Source organism: Heptranchias perlo, chromosome 11 (assembly GCF_035084215.1).
Source record: "Heptranchias perlo isolate sHepPer1 chromosome 11, sHepPer1.hap1, whole genome shotgun sequence".
Taxonomy (NCBI): Eukaryota; Metazoa; Chordata; class Chondrichthyes; order Hexanchiformes; family Hexanchidae; genus Heptranchias; species Heptranchias perlo.
In genome coordinates this window covers 64069491-64085682 of record NC_090335.1, presented here as the reverse complement: position 1 = coordinate 64085682, position 16192 = coordinate 64069491, and the positions used below count along the sequence as shown (strand labels likewise).

At 40.1% G+C, this 16192-nt stretch overlaps 1 protein-coding gene across 2 annotated transcripts in view; it reads left to right on the top strand.

Annotated features, from left to right (window-relative positions):
* Positions 1 to 16192, top strand: part of itsn1 (intersectin 1 (SH3 domain protein)) — a 186724-nt gene that overhangs the window by 65146 nt on the left and 105386 nt on the right. For both annotated transcript variants that reach the window (XM_067993251.1, XM_067993250.1), the window contains exons 5-12: positions 551 to 708; positions 877 to 1056; positions 3040 to 3145; positions 6291 to 6400; positions 6917 to 6980; positions 12366 to 12503; positions 13451 to 13554; positions 15556 to 15818. In XM_067993251.1, the coding sequence (XP_067849352.1) occupies positions 551 to 708; positions 877 to 1056; positions 3040 to 3145; positions 6291 to 6400; positions 6917 to 6980; positions 12366 to 12503; positions 13451 to 13554; positions 15556 to 15818 (1123 nt within the window). The remainder of the gene's footprint in view (positions 1 to 550; positions 709 to 876; positions 1057 to 3039; positions 3146 to 6290; positions 6401 to 6916; positions 6981 to 12365; positions 12504 to 13450; positions 13555 to 15555; positions 15819 to 16192) is intronic.

Genomic DNA, 16192 nt, shown 5'->3' with positions numbered 1-16192 from the left:
GTGCTTTTACTGCCACCCTGGGTGAGATCAGCTAATAGCACGGGTGGGGGATCCAACCTATGGATTTCCCTGGTCACATGAACTTTTTAATTGGTTGTAAATTATTTACTGACACTTTGTCAATATAAAATTAATCCAATTCTTGAGAATGAAGTGGGTTTTTCATCTGATCTCTTGTTTTTGGACCTAATTTTTGTCCTGTGTGTATTAGTGGCCCACCACACAGCCCTTCCAGTTGTGAGAAGTAAAGGTCATGGTTGTTTCATACAACTCCAATCTATGGTACTTTGTGGTTGATGAACAGGAAGTGTAACTTAAGTACTGTTAAGGTGCTCTGTCAATTTTTCTAGCTCTTATGATGCACCTGCACAAAGTTGTATCCAGCAGCCTTTCTGTGAGCTTATGGAAATTTTTTGACCACAAGAAATATAACCACAAGACCATAGAACCACAAGAAATATTGTGTTAAGTGCTATATAAATAGTCAGTAAGTTTGCCAGCACTGGCTGGGAAATTTGTTCAGTTTTTAATTTTTTGTTTCTTTTTGAAGGGCTCTGGCTGACTTGAATAATGATGGAAAGATGGATCAGGTGGAATTTTCTATAGCCATGAAACTGATCAAGCTAAAACTGCAGGGCCATCAGCTTCCCTCTGCACTGCCTCCCATCATGAAACAAATACCAGTAACCATTCCAACAGCAGGATTTGGTTAGTGTCATATTCTACAAATCATTTTTTAGTTTTCATTTATACTGATCATTTAACATAAGATTCCAACTTTCTGCAAATATCTTCAGTCTTTAAAAACTCCATGTTTTTTAACCATTATAAAATATACTAAAGTAGCAATACCTTATTTTTTTCCCCCACATCAAGGCATTGGTAATGTTCCAGCTATGCCCTCCATGGGCGCGGTAGCACCTTTGTCAATGGCACCTATGCCAGTGGTGGGAATGTCGCCACCATTGGTGTCTTCTGTTCCTACGGCAGGAGTTCCTGTGCTAGCCAATGGAGCACATGCTGTGATCCAGCCTCTACCTGCCTTTGCTCATCCAGGTGAGTGTAATTCTGTAAATGAAGTACAGGTAATTGAAGTACGAAAGACTGCATTACTCTTGACTGTAGTTTTATGTATTGGAACATTAGACAGCAAGAACTTTCAAAAGCAGGAAAAAGCTATTGGGCGAAAGAAGCCTGACCCTTTTTCATGGATCAGCTCCAGCTACCTTCTCATTCTATCCCTCAATCCCTTTTCTCTCCAGAAATGCATCCAATTGTCTCTTGAACCAGTTTATACAGTCCGCTTCAATGGACTTCCTTGGTAAGTTACTGCACAGCTCTATTGCCCTTTGAGTGAAAAAGTCCTGTCTGACTTACCTTCCTATTTAACGTCTTAACTTTAACCTGTCCCTATTTTTGGACCTCTTCACAAGATTGAGCAAGTTGCTTAGATTAACTTGAACAATTTCCTTCCATTATCTTGAAAACATCAGTTAGATATCATTGTCTCTTCGTTTCCCAAGTAGAAAAGTCCAACTTCCTTAACTTCCCCCCAGAAATTAAATTCTTTGACACTGGCATCAGCCTTTTTTCTTGTATCTGCACATTCTTGAGCAATGATTAGATGACCAGAATGTCTCAAGGTACCCCAAATGCAAAGTAATTATCAATAGTGCACTTCATACACTTTACTATTAAGCTCTTTTATTAATCACCCAGTGGTGGTTACAAGATCGATTTAAGGTAGGTCATTTGGCCCATCTTAATTTATCCATCCAAAAAGACCCTACAGTTTCCTGCCCATCCCTTCCCATCATGGCATCTAACTGGTTCTTCTGATCCAGGGCATTTGTCCTCTTTGCCTGGCCCAGGTGGTCACTCTTTTGTGTGAATAAGTTCCTGACAACAGTCCTAAATTTGCACATAATAATTTGATCTTGTGTCCCCTTGTCTGGTTCAGTAGTGTTCATGATCTGCCTTTTCTGTGCTGTTTACTATTATGTATAGCTCTAGACGAACATCTCGGTTTCTCCAGTCTTCCTTCACAACTCATTCCTTCGATGCTTTTGGGGATCAGTTTGATGGGTCTTGTGTAAACCACCTCCAGGGCTTAAATGTTTCCTTTGTATCTTGATGACGAGAACTGAACACTACTCGAAGTGTGGTCTGCCGAAAACATACAGTTTGAGCATGATTTCCATCAACTTATTTTGTACTGTTTTGGTTATATGTTCATCATTCTGTTTGCTTTATTGATTCCTAATTTGCAGTAATTGGACATGTTTAATGCTGAATCTAAAACATTTTCAACTTCACCCGTAGCTATTTCAATGCCATTCATGGAATGCTTGCATTGTACCCATTTTCCTTCTTCCTATTTGCAGTACTTTACACCCACTCATTTAATTATTTTGTGCAACTTGTTTTGAGTTTGAGTTGCATCCTCAAATTCAATCGCCCTTCCTAGGTTTTTCTCCTCAATTTTGACAAGTTTATGTTCAGCTTCTGATTCAGAGTTTTTAATGTATATCAGAAACTGCAGGAATCCTGGAGCACTCCACTCAGCACCTCCTTCCACCCACCCTGCGCCCCCAGCAATAACTCCTCTGACCATACTCGCTGATGCTTAACCTTCAACCAATCGTTATGCATTCCCATTTGTAACTCTAGGTCACTTCCATTTTCTTTCATTTTTCATCTAATGAATATCTTCTTGCTCAGAATTGGAGATAAATTTGCTGTTTGGTAGTCCCCACATTAAGGGCATAACAATGGATGCTAAGCAGGGGCGGGGAGAGGGAAAAATAGAGGGTTGGGGTGGAGAACCAAAAGTCCGGTTGAAGAAAAGAACTTTGTTTCTGAAAGCAGAGAAGCAGGTGGTAAAGGGGGTGGGGGGCAGCAAGGAATAGGCAGTGTGGGGAGAATACGATAAGTTGCATTTAAGAAAATTAGGATGCAAGACAGGAAAAGATAATTAAGATAGGGTGGGTGAGAAAATGAGAATGAGAATTTTGAAAGTTTTATTTATATTTCAAATAGGAGCCACATTGCCAAAGAGTTCTTCCTTCAGTCGCTCTGCATCAGTCAGTCAAGCAAATGCAACAAAACTGCAAAAGGCACAGTCGTTTGACATGGGCAACGTAAAGTGAGTTATTCAACTAAGTTTAAGTTTCATTTATACTGATGTAATTTGCTTTAGGTTCAGTACCACAGAATTGAGACAAAAATTGCTTTATTAACTGAAGTCATAGCAGCATAGCTCAAATAATGAAATCATTCTAGATTGAGCTTAAGTATAAAGACCAGAGAAAATGCTCATGTCTCAGCCTCTCCAATTTGTTTCCTAAATAATTTTTGTTTTCAGGGCTAATTTTGGTGATCTATATAGATCTTTCCCTACACCAAGCTTAAAGCTTTTGCTACCACAGTTCACAAATATAGATACAATTTAAAGTCAGATTTTAATTTGCAATATTATACATGAATAGAATTTGGGAAGCTGTTTCAGAATATATTTTTCAGGCTGGTTGGTCAACATTCACAAATGCATGACTCATTGCTTCTTCTGATAGGGGCACTAGTATGCTTGTCTTATTCTGTGCAGTGTTTCTGCATGGCACTGACAACGGGCTGTGCTATGACATTGCAGTGCTGCAAGATCACATTACATGGTTTGAAACAAAACGTGAAGAAAGAGAAAGGATATCATCTTCTAGAGAATTTACAAAAAACAAAATAATTGAACACTGTGCTGAGGGATAATGACTGAAACCTTAATATTATATGTCCTAATGCATTGCACGTCTTTGTGCTTATGTGATTCTTACACTGACCAGGAAAGACTGAATTCTGAAGTGAATAAATGCTAGGCAATCATGTACAGCATTTGGAGCTTGATGCATTACATAGTTTCAGTCGGAGGAAATTTCATGATAAAAGTAGGCATCCATAGAATTGATCATATTTATTGGAGAGAATTTTAATTTAAAGTGTGCATTTTTTTTGTCCAATTGCAATTGGTATAAGCAACCTGAACAATTTTGACTTGTTCAGTGGATAAGATTTTCTTATTTTAAGACCAGATGTTGCTGTTTGAAACACAATAGACATTCTTGATTGCCTACTTGTTCTCGTGGATGTGAAGTAGCTCTTCTGCAAACTTACTGGGTTCTGCATAGGGGAGGATGAATAAGCAAATGAAAAATGGGCACAGTATTGCTTTTCATCGACTGATGTAATGCTGTTGCCAACGATGGTCAATCATTTTGTCATGATTGGACATAATAAAGAAGTATATCTGTGGTAGAACTAACTTTACAACCCAGGTTTCAAGTTGAAGGGCAAGCTTTTTATAATTCATGTTGCTAGGAAGTTATGTGCTCTTGCTTAGCTATTAGGTTATACATCAAGATGACTACTGATAATTGTATCAAAACCAAGAAGCTTCTGGCTAAATGTTCAATCACCAACCTATTCACAAACCCCCAGGACAAGTAACAGTACACAATGTTAACTCTGGAATAGCTTGTGGTTTAAGTTTATTTCACACACAAAGTACCATGAAGTTTTAAAAGCTGCTATATAACTATGTAATGACCAGGATTTCACACACATCATCCCTCGCACATTCAATTCCCAACCTTGCCAGACCACCAAATGGAGGGATTCAGTGGAGGCTTTGTGTGCCAACAAAGAACAAGAAGAAAATCTGCGTGAGTCACCGTTGGTGGTGGGGGGGAGGGGGATGGTGGTAGGGTTCCAGAATTGGAGTTAGCACCACTGGGTTAGGGAGAGGAAAATTGCCTACGGCTCCTACTCCTCAGTGCTATCTGGGGATACTTAATGGAAGTATGTTTGTGAAGGTTGGCTGAGGAAAGGCTTGGGCTCATGTGATTTTTCTCCTCCACCGCATCTGGCGCCACAAATTACGTAGATTATTGACCTTTACCATCAAGACTTGCGAGTGGCTCCGTTGGTGTGGCATTGCAGGGCACCTTTTGCTTATTGAACTGAACCCCACAAGACGTAAAGGCCTTCAGGAATGAAGAAGAAAACAATCATTGCCTTGCTTCTCCTTGTGAAACTATTCATCGCAAATAGAAAAATACTGCTTCACGTTGCATGACACAACACAGAAAACTGGCTTGCAAATTATTTGTAATGCCTAAGTATTGGAAACATCTAAAATACCTTTTAAAATAAGCAGCTGTGTTGTCTGTATTAAATACTTTAAAAAAAAAGTGGTGAATTTAAATCCAGCTCTAAATTTCAAGTTTATTGGCTAGAAATTACTGTTGGCAGATCAATGTTTAACGTGTTTATATGGCATTCCATTTATTTAAAAAGGGTTTGCGCTTCAGTTAAAATAGACACATATATGTCATATGAATGAATTAGGCATTCATCCACTAATATTGCCAGCAGTAATTTCTAGCCTCATTCTTGGTTGCTGTTTTGTCTGTCTTTTTATATATTTTATTCCAGTTGTTAATGTGCTGTTTCCAGACCTCGTCAATTAAGTAGGCTGCCAGAATAACTCCCTTTTAATCTTCCCCTGCTATCCCACCTCTGCAGCTGGTAAGCACCTGGCCTCCAATTGTTGTGTAATGGCATGTCTGAGATGATGAATTTGCTGTGTGGTGGCTGGGATAGATGGACCTGTATCTATTGCTCTGTGGCACAGTATACAAGAGCATATTGCTATGCCTGTACACCTAAAATGAAACCACTCAAGAGTGATGTAGTTTTCTGGATTTGGTGCTGCTGAGCATTTTTGACTTTTTTCTTCCTGGTAGGGTAAGGTTAGATTAGCAGAACTAACTTATAGGACATTGCATCTCTTGAAGTGCCCAGATAACACATACAGGATCGCTTTCCAAAAGTGACTAGTGCAGAGAACATGTGGCATTGCACTTGCAATGCAGGAGAAAATTTTCATGAATTTTGACATGGGAAGTTTTATTTTCAAAGCTTTTCTTAAGTGTGTGCAATTTAATGCTTTTGGATAGGACTTTTTGTGCAGGTGATGAAAAATATATAATTAAACATATATGCTTAAGTGTTTTCAAAGAACAAACTCACATTTATATAGTGCCTTTCCTGACCTCAGGATATCCCCATAGTGCTTTACAGCCAATTAAATACTTTTTGTTTTGAAGTGTAGTCACTATTGTAATGTAGGAAATTTCAGTTGAGGTATATTACTTTTAAGGAAATGCTTTGAGGGAAGATGGAATTCACAGAATGATTGTTTTATAAACGATTGGCTGTTTTATTTCGGTATGTTTTAGTGTGCCACCCATGGCTGCCGCAGTGGAATGGGCTGTTCCACAGTCATCTAGGTTGAAATACAGGCAGCTCTTCAACAGTCACGATAAAACGATGAGTGGACATTTAACAGGTAAGGAGCTCAGCAAGTGGGTCTGTATTTCATTCTGTCTAATTCTCTCGATTGAATTCAATAGCATGTGCAAACATTTGATTACATGCTGTGCAGAGTGATAAAAACTAACTTTGCTGTTTTCCTCTGTACAGTATAATTTACCACAGATACTTGCAAAATATTTTTCTATCTCTTTATAAGAAATGGAAAATAACAGTTGTTTATTGAGACTTGACTATCGTATTCCAATTCCTTCCCTCTCTCTCTTCCTGTCCCATCTGTTCACTCCCAGATCGTGAGAAGCAGCCAAGGTTCAGTGATTTTTTTCTCTTGAGAAAATATGCAACCATATTTATTTTCTCTAGGTCTTTCAGTGAATTTTAGCTGTTTTTCACGGACGCTGGTAATCATGGAATTTCATTGCCTGTATCTGTATTCCAAGCAGGAATTCAGCAAATTACAGGAATGCACATAAGGATGCAAAACACTACAATGTGGAAAATAATAATGAATGGAGAAATTTTCATTTTACAGGCCCACAGGCAAGAACTATCTTAATGCAATCAAGTTTACCACAGGCTCAATTAGCATCTATATGGTAAGTATTTTTCTAACATTTCCAAACAAATCATTTCCTAAAATCTGACAGGGTTTGAACAATCTCTTTTTGTAAAGACATGCAATTGGGAATGATTTGTGAAGCTTTAGCTATTTGATTCTGTGACTAAAATGTGGGACAGATGATTATTTCAAAAAATACACTCTCTCTTTCTTCTCCATGTACACATACACATCTGCTGTTAAGCAGAAAGTGAACAGCTTGCCTGCTTGTAGACTTCTGTCACTGTCCTCAGTTGCTAGGAAGATGAGCAGGGTGATTAGGGCTTTTTTCCCTTTTGTAGAAGTACCCAGCTTCCACTCAAAGCCTTCCTCTAGGAAGAACAACCAAGATTTGGAACTTAGCTATATGAGGTTTCCAAGGCACAAGTTGATATCCTACCCCTCTGTGCTTGAGTGTTGGATCATTGACACACTTCAACCTTCATTAAACCATTTTATTGATCATCTGTGGCATTGCTCATTTTTTTAAAAATAAAGCTGGTACAGTGGGTTAGACACTGGTCTTTCACTTGTGGGACCTGGATTCAAATCCAGCCCAGAATGATGGGATGAAAGGCTCCTTTTTGGCAGTAAGGCTTCTTTGTGAAATGTGTTTGGGTAGTCTCAATGCATTTATTCTTATTCATATTCATGGGCTTTCAGCACAAAGCTGGCTATAATTGAGCACCCTTACTCAGGTGCCACATAATTGCTGGCATGGTGCAGTTGGAGGTGTTCTTCAGGTAGAGTTGAGGCATGTTAGGGTGGAGTGAAGGGAATTGTACGCCGCACCTTGTGTCACTATGTTTGAATTGTGTGTTGCTATAACTGTATAATGACTGTCTTTTGTGTTAGTTGTGGAAAATGAATCTCAGATCTGATTGGTTGCTGCTAACTGCATGACTGGTAATCCATGATTAGCACAGACAAATCCAAGTATGTTAGAATGCTGCGTTTAGACTGACACAAGAAAGTTAATTATGCAGAGTGAATGAGAGTGTTTTATCACTTTATAGCACTAAGAACTTGATGTTAGTGATGATCTGAGTGATAGAGTTCTGAGAGACCTGGAATAAAAGGGTAGGTTAATCGGGGTAAGTAAACAGTAAGTAAGTTGTTAATGAAGTATCTAAAGGGATTTTAGAAAAAAAGTTTCTAAATATAATGGAAGAGCAGCTGAGACTCATTGCCTGCAATTCCTGCGTCATGTGGGAATTTCAGGATGCTTCATGTGTCTTGGAGGGCCACGTGCAGGAAATGCCTCCAGTTGCTCGAGCTCAGGCTCAGGGTTTGAGCTTGAGGTGCAGCTGGAGTTACTGCAGAGCGTAAAGGAGGTTGAAGGTTTCCTGGATCGTACGTTCCAGAAGGTGGTCACCCCTCAGCCACAGAGGGTTCAGGTTAGCAATTGGGTGGCCATCGGAAAGGGTAGGAAGAGGCAGGCTGTGCAGGAATCTTCTGGGAGTGTACCACTCTCAAACTCCATTGAATATCAGTGAGCGTGACAACGCCTCGGAGTGCAGTCCTGAGCATCGCATCGTGGGACAAAGCACTGCACGGGGGCATAATGAAGTGTAGAAATGCAGTAGTCATAGGGGATTTGACAGTCGGGGACAGACAGGTATTTCTGTGACCATCGACGTGAGTCCTGCATGATGTGTTGCCTCCCTGGTTACGGGGTAAAGGACATTACGAAGAGGGTGCAGAACATTCTCTGGGGGGAAGGGGAACAGCTAGAAGTCGTGGTCCATGTGGGTACCAACGACATAAGAAAGAAAAGGGATGAGGCCTTGCGGCTAGAGTTTCAGGAGCCAGGGAGGAAGTTAAAAAGCAGGACCTCAAAGGTAGTAATCTCTGGATTACTCCTAGTGCCATGCGCCAGTGAATACAGAAATAGGAAGATAAGGCCGGTTAATGTGTGGCCAGAGACATGGTGCAAGAGGGAGGGCTGCAGATTCTTTGGGCACTGGGACCAGTTCTGGGGCAGGAGGGACCTGTTCAAGACACAGGTTGCACCTCACCAGAGTTGGGATCAATGTACTTGTAGGAAGGTTCACTAGTGCTGTTGGGTGGGAGTGGGGGGGTTAAACTAATTTTGGCAGGGGGATGAGCACCAGGATGTAGCATTGGAAAGGAGAAATAGGTGCACAAAGGATTGGGAGAGACAGATACTCTACTATTTCTTACTCTAGTGCTGTCAGGTGAGATCTGACTAAGAGAATACGAGAAGGTCCAAGATAGGTTTAGAGTGCATGTATGTAAATGCACGCAGTGTGGTAAACAAGATTGGTGAGCTGAAGGTGCAAATAGCCACATGGGAATATGATGTAGTGGTAATAATGGAGACTTGGCTCAAAAAAGGGCAGGATTGGGTACTAAATATTCCTGGATACAAGGTGTTCAGGAAAGATAGGGGAGGAAAAAAGGAGGTGGGGTGGCATTATTGATTAAGGAGAATATTACAATGCTGGAGAGGATGTCCTTGAGGGATCAAAGAGTCTATTTGGTTAGAGTTATGAAACAATCGAGGTGCCATTCCACTAGGTGTGTTCTATGGGCCAGGAAGGATATGGAGGAGGAAATTTGCAGGGAAATTAGAGAGATGCAAGAACTACAGAATAATAAAGGGGGACTTCAACTATCCTAATATAGACTGGGATTGTAATAGTGTGAAGGGCAAAGAGAGGGAGGAATTCCTGAAGTGTGTTCAGGACAACTTAATCACTGTTTCAGGCCCAACGAGGAAGGAGGCATTGCTGGATCTGGTTCTGAGGAATGAGGTGGGACAAGTGGAGCAAATGTTAGTGGTGGAATGTTTAGGGAACAATGATTGTAGTATCATAAGGTTTAGATTAGCTATGGAAAAGGACAAGGAGCAATCTAGAGTGAAAATACTTAATTGGAGGAGGGCCAATTTCAGTGGGTTGAGAACAGATCTGGCCCAGGTAAATTGGAATCAAAGATTGGCAGGCAAAACTGTAATTGAACAATGGGCGGCCTTTAAAGAGGAGATGGTTCGGGTACAGTCTAGGTACATTTCCATGAGGGGGAAAAGGTAAGGCAACCAAATCCAGAGCTCCCTGGATGACTGAAGAGTTAGACAGTACGATGAAGCAGAAAAATGGGGTAGATGATAGATGTCAGGCTGATAATACAAGTGAGAACCAGGCGGAATATAGAAAGTACAGAGGAGAAGTGAAAAAGGAAATAAGAGGGGCAAAGAGAGAGTATGAGAATAGACTGGGGACTAACATAAAAGGTCATCTATAGGCACATAAATAGTAAACAGATAATAATAGTAATAGAAGGGGTGGGGCTGATTAGGGACCAATAGAGATCTATGCAAGGAGGCAGAGCGCATGGCTGAGGTACTAAATGAATACTTTGCATCTGTCTTTACCAAGGAAGAAGATGCTGCCAAAGTCACAGTAAAAAGGGAGGTAGTTGAGATACTGGATGGGGTGAAAATTGAGAAGTAGTACTGGCTATGCTTAAAGTAGATAAGTCACCCGGTCCGGATGCGATGCATCATTGGTTGCTGAGGGAAGTAAGGGTGGAAATTGCAGAGGAGCTGGCCATAATCTTCCAAACATCCTTAGATACGGGGGTGGTGCCAGAAGACTGGAGAATTGCAAGTGTTACACCCTTCAAAAAAGGGTGTAATGATAAACCCGGCAACTATGGGCCAGTCAGTTTAACCTTAGTTTTAGGGAAGCTTTTAGAAACGATAATCTGGGATGAAATTAATAGTCACTTGGAGAAGTGTGGAGTAACAAGGAAAGCCAGCGTGGATTTGTTCAAGGCAGATCATGTTTAACTAACTTGATTGAGTTTTTTGATGAGGTAGCAGAGGGGGTTGATGAGGGCAATGCAGTTGATATTTTGTATATGGACTTTCAAAAGGCGTTTGAAGTGCCACATAATGAGCTTGTCAGCAAAATTGAAGCCCATGGAATAAAAGGGGCAGTGGCAGCGTGGATATGAAATTGACTAAGTGGCAGAAAACAGAGTACTGGTGAACGGTCATTTTCGGACTGGAGGAAGGTATACAGTTGTGTTCCCAGGGGTCGATACTGGGACCACTGCTTTTTTTGATATTCATTAATAACTTGGACTTGGGTGTACAAGGCACAATTTCATAATTTGAAGATGATACAAAACTTGGAAGTGTAGTAAACAATGAGGAGGACAGTAATAGACTCCAAGAGGACATAGACAGGCTGGTGGAATGGGCGGGCACATGGCAGATGAAATTTAATGCAGAGAAGTGTGAAGTGATACATTTTGGCAGGAAGAACAAGGAGAGGCAATATAAACTAAATGGTACAATTCTAAAGTGGGTGCAGGAGCTGAGACCTGTGGGTATGTGTGCACAAATCTTTGAAGGTGGCAGGACAGGTTAAGAAAGCAGTTTAAAAAAGCCTATGGGCTTTATAAATAGAGGCATAGAGTACAAAAGCAAGGAAGTTATGTTGAACCTATATAAAACACTGGTTTGGCCATAACTGGAGTATTGTCCCAATTCTGGGCACCGCACATGAAGGACTTGGAGGATGCAGAAAAGATTTACTGGAATGGTTCCAGGGATGAGGGACTTCAGTTATGTGAATAGATTGGAGAAGCTGGGGTTGTTCTCAGAGCAGATAAGGTTGAGAGGAGATTTGATAGAACTGTTCAAAATGATGAAGGGTTCAGATCAAGTAAATGAAGCAAAACTGTTCCCATTGTGGAATGGTCGAGAACCAGAGGAGGACACAGATTTAAGGTGATTGGCAAAAGAACCAAAGGCGACGTGAGGAAAAACTTTTTTACACAGCAAATTCAATCGTGGCTTTCAAAAAGGAATTGGATAAATATTTGAAGAGAAAAAAATTGCTGGGCTATAGGGAAAGAGCGGGGGAATGGGACTAACTGGACTGCTCTTACAAAGAGCCGGCACAGGCTCAATGGGCCGAATGGCCGCCTCATGTGCTGTAACGATTCTATGAATCCATGATTTTTGCATTAAAGACATTGGGCCAGTGGAGCACCAATTGTACTATGAAATGGCAGAAAGTGGAGTAGCAGCCTCAATTTTCCTGATGCACTGAGCTTCCCTTTTCAGCTGTGTTGCTGTGAGAAGTGTTGAAATCTGAGAAGAGCTTCTCTGGACTATGCTTATGCACATTCTAGCTCTGGCTTGAGTGACAAAAGCCTTGGTAGATGGTACAAGGAGATCAAGGAGGAGTGTGGGAGAGGGAAAACAAAAACCTCAAAGAAAATATGCATCAACAAAATGCACTGGGTCACCAAAAGCATGGTTAAAGCTTAAGTGTTTATATATTATGTCAGCTCAATTTCTTCCTTCACCTCCAGCAACTCTATATTTATTTGTAATCCTTTACAGGAACCTTTCTGACATAGATCAAGATGGAAAACTTACAGCAGAGGAATTCATTCTGGCTATGCACTTAATTGATATGGCTATGTCGGGACAGCCATTGCCTCCTGTACTGACTCGAGAATTGATCCCACCAACTTTCAGGTGAGTAGTCCATAGGTGGCTCAATAGATAGAACTTCTCGTAACATGGTAGCTCAATGTAACTAGTGTGTTTCATTTGAAATCCAAAAAAGGCTAGGAAATTTTCTGTTAGAGGTTAGCTGTTGTAAACCACTTCATGTGATTTCATTTGTGATTCATATTTAACTTGGAAAGAAAAATTGCAGTATGTTGATTTGAAGTTGTGGCAACATTATATGACTAGCTTAATGGCTGTGGGGAAGATTTACACCTGAACTGGGCTATTGCATGGAATACTACATCATTTGGTGTTGAGTTTTCATGCAAGAAAATTTGCGCACTCATGAATGACTCCATTGAATAGTGGAATGACGTGACTGTTTTAGCGAAGCGTACAATATATCCTGTTTTAAGTAATCCAGATTCTAATCCGACAAACATGATTACGGGTATGTATATTCCATGCAGAGAAAAGCTTTAAAAAATTCTTCATACTGTATTCAATTTGATAGAATCGGACATAAACCTGTTACCTGGCCTCATTCAATGCCAGTGAATAGCTGGTCACTTGAAGGCATAAAAGAGAGCACAAGGTAACTGACCCTCTAGTTCTCCAACCCTACGAGGAAGTGCCTGACCATCACTTGATGCAGCACCATGGCATGGTTGAGATTGGAAAAAAAACAAGATTGCAAGTGCCAGACTATATCTTAGCTTTCTGATGCAATGTGCTGGAAACCCAGTGCAATGTGCCATCCAATCCACTCACCCAGTTATCAAAGTGTTTGTCTAAAATAGTTTTGCTTCATTGAAGAAAAAATGATTGCTGGGTATGTTTACCTTTAGTAAAAGATGAATTTTTTTTGGAGTGTTATTTTTGTGCTGACTGCATACAATAAATTGAATTTAATTCATTACTTTGAAATCACTTAGATGTTACAGTCCAACAGTTCTATTTGAATATTGCAGAAGAGCCAGGTCTGGTAGTGGAATGTCTACTGGAAGCTCATTGAGTATTGATCAAAGGGTACCTGAAGAACCACAAGAAGAGGAATCTGAAAAGAAATTGCCTGGTAAATTGTTGTATTACTGCAGGGAAGTATTTAGACCATAAGACCATAAGGGATAGGAGCAGGAGTAGGCCATTCGGCCCCTTGAGCCTGCTCCACCATTTAATGAGATCATGGCTGATCTGATTTTTATCTCAACTCCACGTTCCCTTATTTTCAGTGTGACTTACATCTTGCTTTCCTTTCCACCTAATTACAGTGGAAAACAAAATCACTTCCGATTTCTCCTTCAAGGTATAAGCCTATATAAACTTAAATAAGACCTCGGTTAGAGTACTGTATGCAGTATTGGATTCCACATTATAGGATGGATATTGAGGCTTTTGAGAAGGTATATTGAACAGTCACTAGGATGCTGCCTGATACGAGGAAATACAAATATGAAGGAAGACTTGAAAAATTGGAGCTTTTTTCATTAGAACAATGTGGAATATGTTTAAGATTTTGAAAGGATGGGACAGGATAAATAGAAGCAGACTTTCCAATGGTTGAGATGTCAACAATGAGGGGCCATAGATAAAAGATTAAATGTAAACTATTTAGAACAGAGCAAGAGAAACAACTTTGCACAGTGTTGTACGGCTGTGGCATTCACTTCGAGTTGGTGTTTGAGGTTGAAACTCTTTTGGCATTCAAGATTAGATTGGACATGTGGATAAAGGTAAAGGGAATGAAGGGATATGAGAATGGGGCAGGTAACTTTGATTAGGATTATTTGCTTACTGACGTGAACTGAAATTAAAACAGAAAATGCTGGGAGCACTCAGCAGGACAGGCAGCATCTGTGCAGCGAGGAAAGTAGGGTTAACGTTTCAAGTCACTGATCTTTTGTCAGCCGACATAGTCTGGTTGGGCTGAATAACCTGTTTCCGTGTTTTAACTTCTGTGTATTTCTATGACTCTTGTAATTTGCAGATAATTTTGTTCTCAATGCTTTGTAAGACCGTAGAATTTTTAGAAACAGAAGGGCAAAAACTATTGGATGCAACAAGCCGCCCCATATGTTAAGCTGTATTCTGATCCATGTGCTTTGGCCTAAATTTAATCTACATGAAAATCATGCAACATTCCTTAGCCAATCTGCATAATTGGCTTACTTCTCTTTCAAAGCCTTAATTTTCCTTTCCATTCATCACCTAGCTTCATAGTTAGATATCATCAACAAATTTGATACGACAGAATATCTTCCTCAACATCACTTATCAATGTGACCAGCAAAGGATCCAGAAGCCATTGTGAAACTCAATTTATCATTCCTTGTCCAGGCAGAACTGTTTTTCCCCATTTATTTAAATCGTACTTTCTATTGCCTGCTCATTTTTCAGTCCAACTGGGTAATTTGCTATTAATTCTGACCCATAATCTTTAAAAGCGTCATATATGCAGCTTAATGCCTTCTGAAAATTGTGGTCTTGTCAGCAAATCTTAACTCTAGGGACTTGAACAGAAAAACAATGGCAGAAGCTTCAGATGAATCTGAATGTTCTGGTTGTAAACCTAGTTAAACTCGGCTTGCTTGATTTTTAGAATAGTTTAATTTTAGTGACTGGAATAGTCCCCTCGTTGCCATTGGCTGAATGATTACTTTACTTCCCCCTCTCCTTGTGAGACATGCATATCCCAGTTATGAGGCAGCTTAAAATTTCAAGAGCTGAGGGTGATACTGTGGGTTGATATTCCTACCTCAGTCCCACACTAAGTGTTTATCGATCTTTACTAATAGAAGCTAATTTGGTGGAAGTCTTTTTTTCCCTTTTTAAAATGCTGGGAACTGCACTATAAAGCAATGAGTATATAAAAAAAATGTTTAACAAATCTTCAGTTTTGTTAAGAGTTAATAGAATGGCTTGGAATGACTTTCAATAAATGGGATATGAGGAATGTTGAAATTTTATGGGCCAAATAAGATGACCTGGAAATTATGGGACCACTGTGCTTTTAACTGGTGCAGTTAGATTTTTTTTGTATTTTCTTAAACTGTTCCTCAACTCAACCTGTTTGCAGTGACATTTGAGGATAAGAAGCGTGAGAATTTTGAACGGGGAAACCTTGAGCTTGAAAAGCGACGGCAAGTTCTTTTGGAGCAACAACGAAAGGAGCAGGAACGGCTTGCCCAATTGGAACGAGCGGAGCAGGAACGGAAAGAGCGGGAACGACAAGAACAAGAAAGGAAAAGACAGATGGATCTAGCAAAACAGCTGGAGAAACAACGAGAGCTGGAGCGACAAAGGGAGGAGGAGAGAAGAAAAGAAATAGAAAGGCGAGAGGTATACTTGTTTGAACAGCGTAATGCTTTTGTGAAAAATGTTTTTTTAAATTGCCGATTTTGTTACGGATACCTGCAGCACAAGAAATGTCACAATTCTGCCTTTAAATATGGCTTGTTGCACATGTGACCAAATTAATATCTTGTTTACATGTCTGCTGGAGAATTGTTTTTCTTATTCTTTGCGAATGCTTTGTTTTCTGAAAGATGCTGTTAATTTGAAACTTCATCTGCCTATAATTGCTTACAAAGGAAGTATTTTGCAAAGAATTGCATAGAATGATACAGCACAGAAGGATGCCATTCGGCCCATTGTGCCTGTGTCAGCTTTTTGAAAGAGTTGTCCAATTAGTCCCACTCACCTGCCCTTTCCCC